The sequence below is a fragment of the Leucoraja erinacea genome, chromosome 16, assembly GCF_028641065.1.
Source record: "Leucoraja erinacea ecotype New England chromosome 16, Leri_hhj_1, whole genome shotgun sequence".
NCBI classification, from domain to species: Eukaryota; Metazoa; Chordata; class Chondrichthyes; order Rajiformes; family Rajidae; genus Leucoraja; species Leucoraja erinaceus.
The window spans coordinates 22,610,019-22,626,571 of NC_073392.1; the positions used below are offsets into that span (position 1 = coordinate 22,610,019).

Consider the following 16,553-nt stretch of genomic DNA (forward strand, 5'->3'; position numbering starts at 1 on the left):
TGCTAATGACAGGGATACAAGGATGTGAACAGTGTAACTAGTAGGATGACTAGGGTGGGGGAGGAGAGTTACTTGAAATGAGAGAAATCAACATTCATACCGCTGGGTTGTAAGCTGCCCAATTTGGATGTGGCCTCACTTAGACAGTGGAGGTGGCCCAGGCCAGAAAGGTCTGTATGGGAATGGAAATCTGAATTAAAATGTTTGGCAACTGGGAGATCGAGCAGGCCAAGGTGGACTGAGCATAGGTGTTCAGCCAAACGATTGCCACACCAGATACAGTAGGTGAGGTTGAAGGAGATGCAAGTAAACCTTTGTCTCACCTAAAAGGACTGTCAGTGTAGCTGGATGAAGCTGTGGGAGGAGGGATAAGGACAAATGTTACATCTCCTGAGGTTGCAGCAGAAAGGCCCAGGGGAGGGGGAGGTTTGGGTGGGAAGTGATGAGTGAACCAGGTAGTTGCACAGGGAACAGTATCTGCTGAAAGCAGAAAGGGGTGCAGATGGGAAGATGGGACCAGTGGTGGGATCCTTTTGGAAGTGATGAAAATGTCGATGATGATGTGTTATATGCAACGGTTGATAGGGTGAAAGGTGAAGACCAGGGGCTCTCTGTCCCCGTTACAACTCGGGGGAGGGGGGAGAAAGAACAAAACTATGGGATACAGAGGATGATAGAAGGGGAGAACCCCCATTCCATAACGAATGAGCACATCTCGGATGTCCTGGTATATGGAACACCTCATCTTGGGAACAGATGTGGCAGAGACAGAGGAATTGGGTTAGGGAATAGAGTCTTTGCAAGAGTCATGATGGGAAGAAGTGTAGTCCAGATAACTGTGGGAGTCAGTAGGTTTGTAATAGTATGTCAATATCTATCTCCTGTGATGGAAACAGTGAGATCAAGGGAGGGGAAGGAGGTGTCTGAGATAGTCCAGGTCAATTTGAGGGCAGGATGGAAGTTAGTGGTGCAAGAGGTAGCCCCGATACTGTGTCAATGCAGCGGAGATAGAGATGGGTAGTTGGGCCAGTGTACGTCTGCAACAGAGACTCAACTCTATCTCCATTACATTGACCGCTGCATCGAAGCTACCTCCTGCATCCATGCAGAACTCATGGACTTGAGAACTCCACCATTCCTGAAGTCATCGGTGAATCCTCGGAAAGCATCCGGCCTGATGGTGTACCTCACCACATTTTTAAAACCTGCAAAGCTCTCTTATACCTGCATTGAGGAGGCAATTAAACACACCCGAGCAATTACAAAAACCTGTGAAGCCATGTGTCCCAAACATAACGGTGCCCTGAAATGGGGGGACTATGTATAAACACAGCTGTAATTTCCACATGGTGAAACCAAATGTGTAAAAATGGCCTTTAATAAAATCTGACAATGTGCACCTTAACCACATGTGATTTATTTCTATTACAAATCTCAAATTGTGGAGTACAGAGGGGGGCAATTAATTAAATGATGGGGCATTGTCCCAAACATTATGGAGAGCACTGTAGAATATAACAGATGTATCCGAGAATTGTCTGAACAAATTGTTTCCATCATGGCCTAACCAATAAAACAGTTCTGATCACTCCTTTACATAATATATGTGATAGCACTATAGAGGATATTAAGGAGGTTTACCGGAATGTTGTTCGGCTAGTCTGGCTTTGATTACTTCAGAAAAAAGATGGACAAAATCTAGAAAAAAATTTAAATTAAGATGAAGGATGTGACTAGGGTTAAGAAAACGATTCTCAAAGTTTGCTTGTGAGTGGGGTGGGTTTGGAACTCAGCAATTCTCATTCCTTCTGGAAACAAATACCAGTATATTAATTCGTGAGACACACCAGAGGAGGTCTCCAGAAACAGACGCACCTTTCTTTTCATACAGATCAACGTGGTTATGCCTTTGTCTCTCTCTGCCTGATCTGTGACTGGTCCAGGGTAAAAGTTGGCATTCCTCGTTCTGTAGGTTGTAATTGAAAGCCCTAAATGAAAAAGAAAGAGCTTTTTTAACCTATTTATTAACTTGTTGTTGTCCATTCCAAATTGCCCTGGAATCAACTGAGGATCTGGAGTCATGTATAAACCAGTCATAGAGTCTTACAGCGTGGAAACAGGTCCTTCAGCCCAACTTGTCCATACCTTCCAAAAAGTCCCATCTGCACTAGTCCCACCTGCCTGCATTTGGCCCATATCCCTCAGAAAACCAGTCAGAAGTTAGTGCAACCAGTAATGGTGAAAAGAAGGGAGGAATTGCCCAAAGGCCAGAGATCTTAGAGGGTTAATGGATGTTCGAATTTCTCAGGAAAGAGAACAGCTGCACCAGCGAGTGCTTTGAAAAGGAGGGTAAGACTATTAAGTTCAAGACATTGTCACACCAGGAACTCAGACAAGTCTACAAGCAACATGGTAATGGCCTGTAGAACTTCAAACTGAAGAAGGGTCTCATCCCGAAACAACGCCTATCTATATTCTCTCATGGTGATGCCTGACCTGCTGAGTTATTACAGCAATTTTTGTGCTTTTGTGTAATGGCCTGTTGAACTTTGGCTGAGTTCAAAAGTAGTAGATGTTCTATAACTATTTTTTAAAAAACTAATTTTGTTTGTATTTTCAGCCAAAACTTTTTCTGTGGCCAGATATGCCCATCCTCGAACATGATCCATCTTCTCTGCCTGTAAAACTAAGTCTATTTAAAAAGCTTAAAGACCGATCCACCACCAACCCAGGCACCTTACTAGCAACCATCACTCTCTATGTAAAAAAGACTTGCTCCACACATCTATTTTAAACTTTTCTGTGGCCAGATATGCCCATCCTCCGCCAGGTAAAACTACGTGCAAGACCGACGGACTTGGCAAAATCGGCCAATATCTGGTATTTATGCTTGCTGCAGGCTGAGGTCCCATCACATCAAAGTTGAGTTCAAAACCCTGAAATTTTGAAACCCCAGCTGCCCCATGGAATGTAAATTATAATTCTGTAAGTGGGAAACTCAGCTTTGTCTCCAGAGATTCTACTTTTCTGTGAAAGTAAACTGGGAAGCTAAAGTGTGAATAACCCTGTTTCCAGAGAGGATCTTACCTGCACTGAAGCGTACTGGTGCACTGGTTGGCACATTGTTCCTCTGACATAGGCTCTGCCTCGATGCGAATAGATGAAAAGCGAAGCTGCACTCCTTTAGAACGTTGGTAGTTATTAAGAGGACTCCGCTGTCCTGGAAAAGAAGTGTTAAATTATTCGTCAGTTCAATCGGGTCTAAGGAGCACAATGCAATCTAGGGCAGTAGTGGGAAAGAAACATCCAAGCTCTAAAGGTTGTACAGCTGCAACGTGACATCCTGATTTTTTATATACAACACCACAACTAATGAAGGCAAGTATATCGTACTCCTTCTTTACCTCCCAAACGACTTGTGCTGCCATTTTCAGGGAATTATAGACTTGCACAACAAGATCCCTCTGTGCATCAATGCTACTAAAGGTCCTGCCATTTACAGCATACTTTCCTCTTGAATTTATTGATTAAGAGAATGTCACGGCAGTGGTCAGAGATGACATTACTGATGGTTTGTCCAGCAAGGCTATATGCAACAATTCACACTTGAACTGATTAAACACCATTTCTCATTTCTCAACCAGTATTTTAAACTGATCTATATCCGACAACAGTCCTCACTATCCAAAACTGCCAATTTATACGTTCTCTTTAAAGATCCTAATCAGTCAACCTCCATTTTCATCCAAATAATTTATAGGTAAAAAACAAACAAAGAAGATCCCAGTACTAATCCCTGCAATACACCAATGGTCACAGACCATGTAAATTACATCCCTTCACTGTCAAGAGACTGTTCTTCTAATCTCATTATGCTCTGTGTGAAAACATTTCTTCTCATCTCAGTCGTGAATGACTGAACCATTACAAACATTAAAGCCAGAGACATCTCTTTATCTACTACTAGACTGTGGGATCCGTTGGGTCCCTGTCACACAGGAGGCTTGGTCCCCCAACGCAATATTCCACCACTCACCCATAGCCCCCAACTGCACAGGCGCAGCTCATTTCCCCTCATCCCTAGCACTCTCTCCCCCTCCTCTTTACCCTCACTCTTCTTTCCCTCCTCCTCCCCTCCCCAAATCCCTCCCTCACCCTCTCCTTTCCCCTACCCTCAGTCACTCCCTCCCTCCAAAACTCCTCTCTCCTCCCTACCCCCTCCTATCTCTCTATCGCCCACCTCCCCAATCCCCTCACCTCCTCCACTACCCGCTTCTCCCTCTGTTCCCCATTCCCTACCTCCCCCTCCGTTACTCCCCCACTTCTCTACCTCTATTCCCCCTCCTCCCCCACTCTCCCTCCTCACCTCCTTCCTCTGATTTTCCCTCTCCTCCTACCCTCCCCCAATCCCTCCCTCACCTCTCCTTTCCCCTACCCTCAAGTCACTCCCTCCAAAACTCCTCTCCGTTCTCTTCTCTCCTCTCCTCACCTCTCCTCTCCCACTCTCCCTCCCCAGGATCTCGAGGTTTCCGCTCCTCTCCCTTCCTGTGTGCCCCGGAGGAGCATCAGTCATCGGGTCCTTAGAGCCAGGCCTCGGATCCTCGGCTCGGAAGCACCAGCAGTTAGAGTCACGCCGGCATGTGGGTGGGGGGGAGAGCTCTGAGTAAAGACGGAGAAGAGCCATGGGGAAGAGGGGGGGTATCACGGGGGAGGGGGCAGGAGCCAGCGAGGGGACCAGAAGGGAAGGGGCTGGAGCTGCGGGGTGTTGCGAGGGCGGTGCTTTTGGGACTCACAGCAGGTGCTGGACGCTCTCCTCCACCGGGATCAGATTCACTTCTTTCTGTTTGACGACATCTCCGACTTCGCGCTGGGTTGGGCTGGGCCGCTTCCGGTCCCTCCAAAAATTGTGTCCAGTTGGAGACCTCCACCGGCCTCCCCTCAGCTCCAGTAAAGACACGATGGCGCAGGAAGGGGAGGACAGGAGAAGCGACCAATCCGCACAGCGCTGACTGGCAGGAGAGGAGATCGATCTGCGCATGCGCTTTTTTAACGATTTTTAAACCTCACTAACTTTTACAACATACTACCGATCAGAACGAAACTTGTTGCACTCTCAGCACAAGAGAACGACGAGTGAGCTGACAAAAAATCGGAGCGCTATGGCGTACCGTATTTGCGCAAATAGAAAACTCGGGAAATAATGAATCAAATTTGCAGATGAGTGGATTTTTGAAATCATGAGGTAAATCTCTACCAGAATATGTAAAAATTTCACAGTTACCGTGTCAGGTTTTCGAGGAGATGTGAATCACTTGCGAAATGACACACACACACACCCACACACAGAGGTTTATTGGATAGATATAATTGATTGGATTGATCGTTACAGCATGGAAACATGCCCTTCGGTCCACTGACTATTGATCACCCGTTCATACCAGTTCTATGTTATCCCACTTTCTCATCCACTCCCTACATACTAGGGGCAATTTATAGCAGGCAATTAACCTATAAAGCCGCATGTGTTTGGGAGGTGGGAGGAAACCAGAGCACACGAGAAAACTCACAGTCATAAGAATGTGCAAACTCTACAACAGTCAGCACCCAATGTCAGGATTGATTCCGTGTCCCTGGCCCTGTGAGGCAGCAGATCTGTCGGCTATAGCACTGTGCCACCCTATGACACTGCTGTTTTACTAAAGCAATGCAAAAGTTGTTTGTGTCAATTATATCATCTCTCTTTCTTCAAAACAAAATAGATTACAAACGCAGTCTCCTTGGCTTCTTCAAACGACTAATAACCCCATTTCTGGAATGAATTTGGTGACCCTTCATTGCACTCCATCATAAGTATATTCTTCCTTAAGTAAACGACCAGATCCATTCATTGTTTTCCAGTTTAGATTCACAAAGACCCTGTGTAATGGCAGTAAAATGACTTTTGTACTCAAATTGCTCTTGCAATAAATGCTGATCTGCATTTAACTTTCAATGATTCACATCAAGAGTCAAGAGAGTCAAGAGTCAAGAGTCAATTTAATTGTCATTTGGACCCCTGGAGGTCCAAACGAAATGCCGTTTCTGCAGCCATACATTACACACAAATAGACCCCAGACACAACATAATTACATTTTACATAAACATCCATCACATAGCTGTGATGGAAGGCCAAAAAAACTTATCTCTCCACTGCACTCTCCCCCCCCCCGATGTCAGAGTCAAAGTCAAAGCCCCCGGCTGGCGATGGCGATTGTCCCACGGCCATTGAAGCCACGCCGGGTGGTGCGAGGTCGCACACCGGGTCTTGGTGTTGGAGCCCCCGGTGTGCGCTCGCAAAGTCCCGCGGCCATTCCAGCCGCGCGGGGCAGTGGTGTCAGGCCCCGCTCCAGGAGCTCTTCAACCCCGCAACACGGGCAGGAGAATTCGCCGTTGCAGGAGCCCCGAAAAGCGGTCTCCCTCCAGGGATCCGCGGGCTCCCGGTGCCGCCGTCCGCAGACCCGCAGTAGCAGCCTCCGACTCAGCAGCAGCAGCGGCATCGGCAGCAGCAGCAGCAGCAGCAGCAGCGCTCCTCCACCGCTCCACCCGCTCCGGTCTCGGCCAGCTCCGCGACGGCAACGGTGAGTCGGCACCAGAGTCCCCGGCTTCTTCCCGTTGGAGGCCGCTCCTCGTTGCGGCCTCAACGACACCTGAGACCCGACGAGAAAAGGTCGGGTCTCCAGTGCAGGGAGAGATTCAAAAGTTTTTCCCCCCCACACACACACCCCAACATAAAATAACAAAAACTACATAAAAACACAGACAAAAAATAATAAAACGCGGACAGGCTGCAGAGGCCGCTGCTGGCCAGAGCCGCGCCGCCTACCGGATCCTTAAAACATGCAACGACTCTCAGAACATCAATGCTTTCCAATCTCTCACCATATAAAATACCCTGCTTTTCTACTTCTTCTATCAAAGTGGATGATCTGACATTTCTCTTCCAAAATTATGACTTTACATTTTCCTACATTACATTCTATCATTCTTTAATCCTGTTTTTATCCCCTGAAGAATTTTTGCATTCTCCTCACAATTTATACTGTCATTGGCTTTGTAGCAGCAGCGAACATGGGTTTAAAGTCATAAAGTCATAGAGCATGGAAAAAGCCCCTTCAATCTAACTTGATGACAACCAGGATCTAAGTTAATCCCATTTGCCTGTATTTGGCCCATATCACTCTAAACCTTTTCTATCCATGTATCTATCCAGGTGTCTTTTAAATATTGTTATGCACCTGCCTCAGCTACGTCCTCTGATAGCTCATTCCATATATCATCCACTTTCTGAGTGAAAAAGTTACCCCTCAGGTTCCAATAAAATCTTTCTCCTCTCACCTTAAACCTACAACCTCTGCTTCTTGATTCCCCTCCCTACCCAGGGTAAAAGACTGTGCATTCACCCAATCAATTCCTTGTACACCTCCATGAAACACTCCTCAACACGCAAGAAATAAATTCTTAGCTTGTCCAATCTTTTCGTATAGTTTAAGCCTTTGAGTCTGGTAACATCTTCACAAATCTTCTCTGCACGGTGACCAAAACTGAATACAATACTCCAAATGCGGCCTCACCAATATTTTGTATAACTATAACACCACATCTCAACTTTTATACTCAGTTCCGTAATTGATGATGGCCAATGTACCAAATGCCTTCTTTACCACCTTATCTATCTATGATGGTAGTTTCAGGGAATTGTGTATCTCTAGACCAAGATCCCCTGCTCTACACTTCCCAGAGCCCTACCATTCATCGTGAAGGTCGTGGCTACCCAAAATGCAATACATCACACTTATCTGCATTAAACTCCATTAGCCATTCTTCAGCCCACTTGCCTAGTTGATCAAGAACCTGCAATAATTTTTGATAACCATCTTCACTGTCTACGATACCACCTACTTTAATTTGATCTGTAAACTTATTAATCATGCCTTGCACGGCCATATCTAAATCATTGATATAAACCACAAACAGCAATGGGCCCAGGACCTATCCCTCAGGCACACCACTAGTCACACACACAGGCTTCCTGTCCGAAAAACCTTCCACCATGGCCTCTGCTTCCTTCCATTAAGCTAATTATGTATCTAGGTAGCTAGCTCACTCTGGATGACATGCGATCAAAATATGCTGGACTTGGACTCCATTCTAAACCATTGATTATAGATGGTGAACCGCCTCCCAAAGCAAATGAATCATTTATTCCCACTCCCGTTTTCTCTTTATAAATCAATCCTCAGTCAACACCAGCATGCTAGGTATCACTTGTGTTCTATGTTTATTTATTAAACCCTTGGGTGACAGCTCATAAAAGGTCTACTGAAGTTCTAAATGCTCTCTAACTGTTTTCCTTTTTCTGTTAGGTACAAAATCAAAAAACATGACTTTCTTTTCATAAGTACATTGAATCCAGCCCGATCCTATCTTTATTTTCTCAATCTGAGGAAGGTTCCCGACCCGAAGTATTACCTATCCATATTTTCCAGAGATGCTGACTGACCCGCTGAGTTACTCTAGCACTTTGTGTCTCTATTTGTAACTCCGCCTCTGCAGTTCCTTTTTTCTACATTATTTTCTTCATCACTTCCTTAACTGGATTGTAGAATCTGAGGGCAAGGTCTAAATTTGAATCAAAATAAATTAAAAACATACCTACAGAACATGTCTGGGAACTCAGAAATAATAGCATTATGGTGCATTGTCTGGGACAGGACTGATGTGAGTTAAGTTTAATATACTGTGGTAGTACATTGTGTGGGAGTGAGTTGATATGGGTTTGTGTGTTGTACTATGACTGTACACTGCAAGGGACAGGACTGATAAGGGTTATGTATACAGTGCCAAAAGTATATATTGCGTGGGACAGCGCAAATATGTGTTGTATTCACAATTTTATGAACACTGTGGAGAGTAGACTAATCTCAACAGAGCTATTTACTAAATACTTTAATTTCACCTGAAGCAGCTTGTCGCTATCTTTAAATATAGTATTATCAAATTTTGACACGACTAAATTTAGTTATGACATAGATAATGATGTACGGTAGGGAATGTGGAGATTATGGATAAATTGGTTGGCCAACAGGAAGCTGGCAATAAGCATAACTAGGTCTTTACCTGGTTGGCAAGATTAAATGAGTGGTGAGACTCAGGGGTTAATGCAGCCTCAATGTTTTATAATTTGTATAAATAGTTTGAAATAATTCACTGAGGGTATATTCGCTGATGACAAAAGTAGGTGGGGTGTGATATATAATTTTACTGGGTTGTATGTAAAGCAAAGCATTTCACTGTACCTAGATACATGTGACAATAAAATATCATTGAATCATTGAGGTAGATAAAGAAGAGGAGTTGCAAGAGACTGCAGATGTTGGAATCTTGAGCATAAAACAAACTGCTGAAGGAACTCAAAGGTACACAAAAATGCTGGAGAAACTCAGCGGGTGTAGCAGCATCTATGGAGCAAAGGAAATAGGCGACGTTTCGGGCTGAAACCCTTCTTCAGACTGATGGGGGGTGGAGGGGAGAAGGAAGGAAAAAGGGAGGAGGAGGAGCCCGAGGGCAGGGGGATGGGAGGAGACAGCTCGAGGGTTAAGGAAGGGGAGGAGTCAGCAAGGGCTAGCAAAACTGGGAGATTTCAATGTTCATGCCATCCGGACGCAAGCAACCCAGGCAGAATATGAGGTGCTGTTCCTCCAATTTCCGGTGTTGCTCACTTTGGCAATGGAGGAGACCCAGGACAGAGAGGTCGGATTGGGAATGGGAGGGGGAGTTGAAGTGCTGAGCCACCGGGAGTTCAGGTAGGTTATTGCGGACTGAGCGGAGGTGTTCGGCGAAACGATCGCTCAACCTCCGCTTAGTCTCCCCGATGTAAATCAGCTGACATCTAGAGCAGCGGATGCAGTAGATGAGGTTGGAGGAGATACAGGTGGACCTTTGTCGCACCTGGAATGACTGCTTGGGTCCTTGAATGGAGTCGAGGGGGGAGGTCTGAAGGAACTCAGCAGATCAGATAATGTCGAAAAGATAACAAGGAATCTACAAAGGGATAGAGCAGGGTTAAATGAGGTCTGTCTAATGGATTATGAAGTGGGAAAATGTGAAATTGTCCATTTTCGCAAATACAATTTTTAATGGACGATATTATCAAAAACTGTTTGAGATGCAGATGCACCTGAGTGTCCTGCTGCATAATTCAAAGCAGCTGCCATGCAGGTTCGTAGCAACATAGAAAATAGGAGTAGGAATTAGGTAGACACAAAATGCTGGAATAATGCAGCGGGACAGGCAGCATCTCTGCAGAGAAGGTAGGGTGACCTTTCAGCTCGAGACCTTTCTTCAGATTGATGTCAGGGTAGTGGGCGAGACAGAGAGATAGAATGTAGCTGGAGACGGTAAGACTAGTTGGAGAACTGGGAAGGGGGAGGGGATGGAGAGAGAGGGAAAGTAAGGGCTATTTGAAGTTAGAGAAGTTAATGTTCATACCACTGGTGTGTAAGCTACCCAAGCGAAATATGGACCTCCAATTTGCACTGGGCCTCACTCTGACAATGGAGGAGGCCCAGGAAAGAAAGACCAGATTGGGAATGGGAGGGGGAATTAAAGTGCTGACCAACCAGGAGATCAGGTAGGTTAAGGTAGACTGAGTGGAGGTGTTCAGCGAAATGATCGCCGAGCCTGCGCTTGGTCTCGTCGTTATACAGAAGTTGACACCTGGAACAGTGGATTCTGTAGATGAGGTTGGAGGAGGTGCAAGTGAACCTCTGCCTCACCTGAAAAGACTGTTGGGGTCCTTCAAGGGAGTTGAGGGGGGAGCTAAAGGGACAGGTGTTGCATCTCCTGCGGTTGCAGGGGAAAGTACCTGGGGAGGCAGTGGTTTGGGTGGGAAGGGAGGTGTTGACCAAGGAGTTGCGGAGGGAACGGTCTCTGCGGAAAGCAGAAAGGGGTGGAGATGAAAAGATGTGACCAGTAATGGGATCCCGTTGGAGGCCATGAAAGTGTTGGAGGATTATACGCTGTATGCGACGGACAAGGGGGACTCTGTCCTTGTTACGAATGGGGGGGAGGGGGAGCAAGAGCGGAGCTGTGGGATATCGAGGAGACTCCAGTAAGAGCCTCATCTATAATGGAAGAGGGGAACCTCTGTATCCTAAAGAATGACGAACATCTCCGATGATCTAGTATGGAAAACTTCATCCTGGGCGTAGATGCAACGTAGACAGAGAAATTGGGATAGAGTCTTTACAGGAAGCAGGGTGTGCAGAAGTGTAGTCTAGATAACTATGTGAGTCAGTAGGTTTGTAATAGATTTGCTAAATAGTCTGTCTCCTGTGATGCAGACGGTGAGATGCAGAAATGGTGGGGAGATTCGGAGATGGTCCAAGTGAATTTGAGTGCAGGATGGAAATTAGTCCTGAAGTTGATGAAGTCAGTGAGTTCTGCATGGGTGCAGGAGGCAGCATCGATGCAGTCGTCAATGTAGCAGAGGTAGAGTTCGGGGATAGGGCCAGTGTTTGTTCAACATACCCAACAAAGAGGCAGGCATAGGTGAGGCCCATGCGAGTGCCCACAGCTATGCCTTGGATTTGGAGGAAGTGGGAGGAGTCGAAGAAGAAGTTGTTGAGAGTAAGGACCATCTCTCTGCTAGGCCTTGGAGAGTATTAGCTGGTTCTGCGGTCGAGGAAGAAACGGAGGGCTTTAAGTCCTTCCTGGTGGGCGATGGAGGTGTAGAGTGACTGGACATCCTGTGACTCCTCCGACTCTACGTACTTTGAACGAGTAGGAGTAAGTTACTGAATCCTTCACGCCTGCTGTGCCATTGATTATTCATGATCATCCAAATTCAGTGCCCTATTTCTGCTTTCTCATCATATCCCTTGTCTTCAAAACTGTATCTTTCTTGATTTGGTCTCAAATTGCCTTCTTCTGTAGAGACCCAAAATGGCTCAGTCCATATCCTTAGGTTGTGACTTTCAAGACTTCCTCACCATTGGGAACATCTTCCCTGCACATGGTCTGCCATTCCGGTCAGGACTTTACAAGTTTTAATGCTGTTTCTTTTCATTCTTGGAAACTCCAGCAAATATATACCTAAATATATATTTCTATCTCTCCTCATATGTCAGTCCTGTCATCCCAATAATTAGCCTGGTGAAACCTCACTGCACTCCTTCCATGGCAATAACATTTTTCCTCAAGTGAGTACAATTGTCGGGGTTAAGATCAGAAACATTGGGGATCAGGAACATGGGTAGGTTTGCAGCCAGAGCCAGGATCTGGACTGCTTGTATATGTTTCTCCTGACAACTGAAACTTAAAAGCTGATATTCTATGTCCAATTCCCTTTAAGCTCAGAGGCTGTTCCTTTTAAACTCAAGTTCTCTGGAAAATGTATTATATTGCTGTGTAATAGCAAAATTAAAGTGGGTATTGGTATATCCAAAGAACCAACACCTGATAGTCTGCAAAATTTGCTAGCCCCAGCAGGACAAACTCCAGAGGGTGTGGGATTAACATAGTGTCCGACCTAACAAGAAGTGTCCGCCTTCTTAACTGCAGCCACATCTGCATGCTGCCCTTCATTGAATGGTATACAAGGGCACCAAGGTCTTCTTGCACCTCATCCTTTCCTAATCTCTCGCCATTCAGATTATAATCGGCCTGCTGGTTTTTGCCACCTGCTACATCTGCTGTGTATTTACCCAATTTTTAGCACAAACCAAGAATTAACAATTGTTGTGGTTCATCCAAGCACTCCTTAAACATTTGTCATTGCTGAAAACAGGTTACATTCCCCAATCTATCTTGGTCAACTCCTATGTTATACCATTATAGTTTCTTTCATTTAGCATCAGTCTCAGAATCAATTCTCACTCTCTGTCGGAATGAAGAATTCTACCATATTATGCTTGCTCTTTCCCATGGGACCATGGACAATGAGACTTAATTAATCCTTTCTCATTACATAACATCCAAAAGCCTGCTCTCTTGTCGGTTCCTTTAATTACTTTCCGGTATTAAAATAAAACATATCATACCACAATATTGATAACAGCTTGATCTATGATCACCTAATTGCATGCATCTATAATTTCCTGTTTAATGCCATCCCCATCACGACAACTTTGTGACTATCGATATACAACTCCCAGTAGTGTTTTCTGCCCCTTGGCATTTCTTATACAGATTCCACATCAACTGAGCTAATATTCTTCCTCACTTTTGTGCTATTCGCTCTTTAATTGCCAATCATGTTTTTTTGTGTCTATCTTCGGTGTAAACCAGCATCTGCAGTTCGTTCCTACACCTGTTTTTCTTTGTTGCCTCTCTTTCCTAAATATTGAATAACCCTGTATGTTGAGATGCTATCTTTTATTCTCCTTCAGTTATGTCTCTCGAGGACCAATTATATCACACCCATTTGCATCGACTTGCACAATTAATAGATCCAACATATTGTGAATGCTGCCTTCATTAACACATAAAGCCTTTTTAAAAAATGCCTTTTTAACATTCTTCACCCCTTTAGCATTATTTTGAACTGTTGCCTTGTTTGTTTTTTTGCTCTTGATTCTTCTGAATCCACTTTTGATTTTCCCTTCCTTTCTTTTGTTTCTATCCTATTTCACCTGTTCAGATGTAGCACCTTCTTTTGTTGCTCTACACATTTTCCCATCCCCCTATCACTTGACAGATTTTGCTAAGTTAAAGAAATGTAATAAATGTTAAGTTGTTCTTCACAAAAGGCATTTTCAATGATACCACCCATTGCTCAAAAGAAACATGAAGCCCTGGCAACCATTGTCTCTGCATATCTGTCCCAATCCAACAAGCACACGTCAGTCATTCCACGTGATGGTGAAAAATGGGAATCAATAAGTTAAACTATGATTGACCAAGGATATGTCTACAAAAAACATAGACTTTGGTCTTAAACAAACAGGCTTCGTTCAAAACAACTTTCGCTCAGCAACAATATAGCATGCTGGATTTTCCTGCACGGACCAAATCAGGTGAAATGGCAGCAAAAGAAATGATGAAATCAACCATTGTTCTCCCTTTCCTCCATCTCCAACTTAACATGCATAAAATATGATTGAGGATCTGAAATGGGGGGGGGGGGGGGGGGGGGGGGGGGAGGGGGTGGAGGGGAGGATGGATATGTTCACAATTCCTCTTCTGGAGGACTTAAGTGGAAGTATCCTTCCTCCCGCTGGATACCTACCTTTGTAGCTATAGGTCTGTAGTTGCAAAACCTTTAGGGACAGTCACTGTCTATTCAGCAATGGCCGAAACTGGTGGCGTTTCTGCAGGCTCTCCATGGTATCAAAAATCTCATCAGAGGTCCAGCTTGCATGGATAATAATCCCTAACCGGACTTTCTATTGGGTAGTCAGGATAGCACAAAAAGGAATAACACCCATGTGTGTGGCATAATTGCCACACTGATATGATTATGAAGCTGTTTCATTCAAATTGTCACTTTGCCATAAGACATTGACAAAAATGTACAATATAAGTTCACATAAAATGAAACAATGGAAGGCATTGTTATTTGAGCATTCTTTACTACTTAAACATCCATCTAGCAATTGAATTCCTAAGGCTTTACTTACCATCCACAAGTTTGTTGCTTAAAATGAAGATCAGTATATAAAGAAACTTCATTTTGTTCAGCTTAAGAATCACTGATGTTGCTGTCCTGGTGCACGCTAATACTCTGCTATTTACTCTGGACTCAGAAATGAGATATCAACGGATGCCTCTTTTCACAATTCCCTTACAACATTCCTCCAATGTTTATCTCTGGTTCACTTATTAACTTCTTCCTTTTCAAGGATATATTGACTTTGTTAACCCTGTTAGCAATTTCTCATCAATAAATTCCCACTCAGTCCCACACATTTTCATCCCCTTCACCCCCACACTTGAACACATCTGACAGTCTACCTGAGGGCAGAGGCATCATTACCAAACCTTATCTAATTTGGCAATGGTTTCAAACGTAGAAACACACTTAACTGGCTGTAATTTACTAAAAACACTCAAGCATAATTCTGCAGATATGAGGGTAACAACCAGGGGGCAGAAATCAACTGTTTGTATACCGGCTGAAATTACTGCGTTTTTCATTTTTTACAGATTATGAAGTTGATTGAAATAACTCCATTATTCATGATCCTATTGGGGCATTATAGTTGTGAATTATTATATAGTTCTACTGGGTTTGCTTTAGGTTCGATCCATGACACAGAATCTATTGTGGCTGATACTTCTTGCATGATTCACATGGTCGGCTCAATTATGTTATTTCTATAAATCTTCATTTATTATGTGGGATCTGTTATACTAGGTTTATTCAACAGGTTGTATAATACAGACTGCGTTACCTTTGAGATGTCATTGAAGGAACTTGATGTCAATCACATCATTGTGAAGGCAAGAACATTGTCCCAAACCTCCGCTCCACCCAACCCGCAGCCCGCGGAGGGTGGCCGTGGGAGAGTGGGGGCTGTCCCGAGCAATGCACACCTTCGGCCGCTTTCAACTTGGTGCTTGGGTTCAGACTGCCCAGTCACCTATGGCTTGTGTGGGAAAATGAACCCCACGCTCCTGTCCCTCCTCTCCCCTGTCCCTCCTCTTCTCCCTCTCTCTCTCCTCCTCCTCTCTCTTCCCCTCCTCTTCACCCCCCCTCTCTCTCCCTTCTCTCCCCCTTCTCTCCCCCCCTCCCCCCTCCTACGCTCTCTCCTGTCACTCCAGCCGCGGGAGCGTCCCACAGTCACTGACCGCGATGCACCGCCATCGGACCCTAACCTCCACACCAGGGTGATTCCTCCCCCTCCGACCCCCGGACTTTGACACCCACACCAGGATGATTCATCCCGGCCGTGGGGACAGACAGTTTATTTATTACCGTCTCGGTGTTTGCGGACCGCACCCAGGCTCCCACACATAAAGGAATGGGTGACGTTTCGTGCCGAGACCATTCTTCAGAGTGCGTCTGAAGAGTCTCGACCCGAAACGCCACCCATTCCTTCTCTCCAGAGATGCTGCCTGTTCAGCTGAGTTACTCCAGCATTTTGTGTCTATCTTTGGTGTGACAGTTGTCTCATTTCAACAGCTTTGTGTATTGCGTGCCCAGGAAAGAAGCTGTACATCCTGCTTGCATCTATTCAAACAAGTGCGCTCAAATTGAAATCCCACATCTTTGCGAGGGAGGGATGGAATAGATGTAATCACCGGCTAAAACAAAGGCCGTTAGGTCAGGGAAACAATGCCACCAGTTAATTAACCATGTTCTCGAATGTAAGAACGATTTATACATGTAATACATGATATACTCCAGTTAATTAACCATGTATAAATGTATATCATGTATTACATGTATAAATCGTTCTTACATTCGTACAATGTGGAGGTTGGGGTCTGATGGCGGTGACTGTGGGACGCTCCCGCGGGTGGAGACGGAGGAGAGAGAGAAGGGGGAGAGAAGGGGAGAGAGAGAAGGGAA

At 44.9% G+C, this 16,553-nt stretch overlaps 1 protein-coding gene across 1 annotated transcript in view; it reads right to left on the reverse strand.

Annotated features, from left to right (window-relative positions):
- Positions 1-14,860, reverse strand: part of mst1 (macrophage stimulating 1) — a 53,167-nt gene extending 38,307 nt beyond the window's left edge. Inside the window, exons 1-3 of the mRNA XM_055647831.1 lie at positions 14,659-14,860; positions 3,088-3,220; positions 1,876-1,988 (exon numbers count right to left, since the gene is read on the reverse strand). Coding sequence (XP_055503806.1) covers positions 1,876-1,988; positions 3,088-3,220; positions 14,659-14,710 — 298 coding nt within the window. The 5' untranslated portion in view covers positions 14,711-14,860. The remainder of the gene's footprint in view (positions 1-1,875; positions 1,989-3,087; positions 3,221-14,658) is intronic.
- Between the last annotated feature and the right edge of the window lie 1,693 nt (positions 14,861-16,553).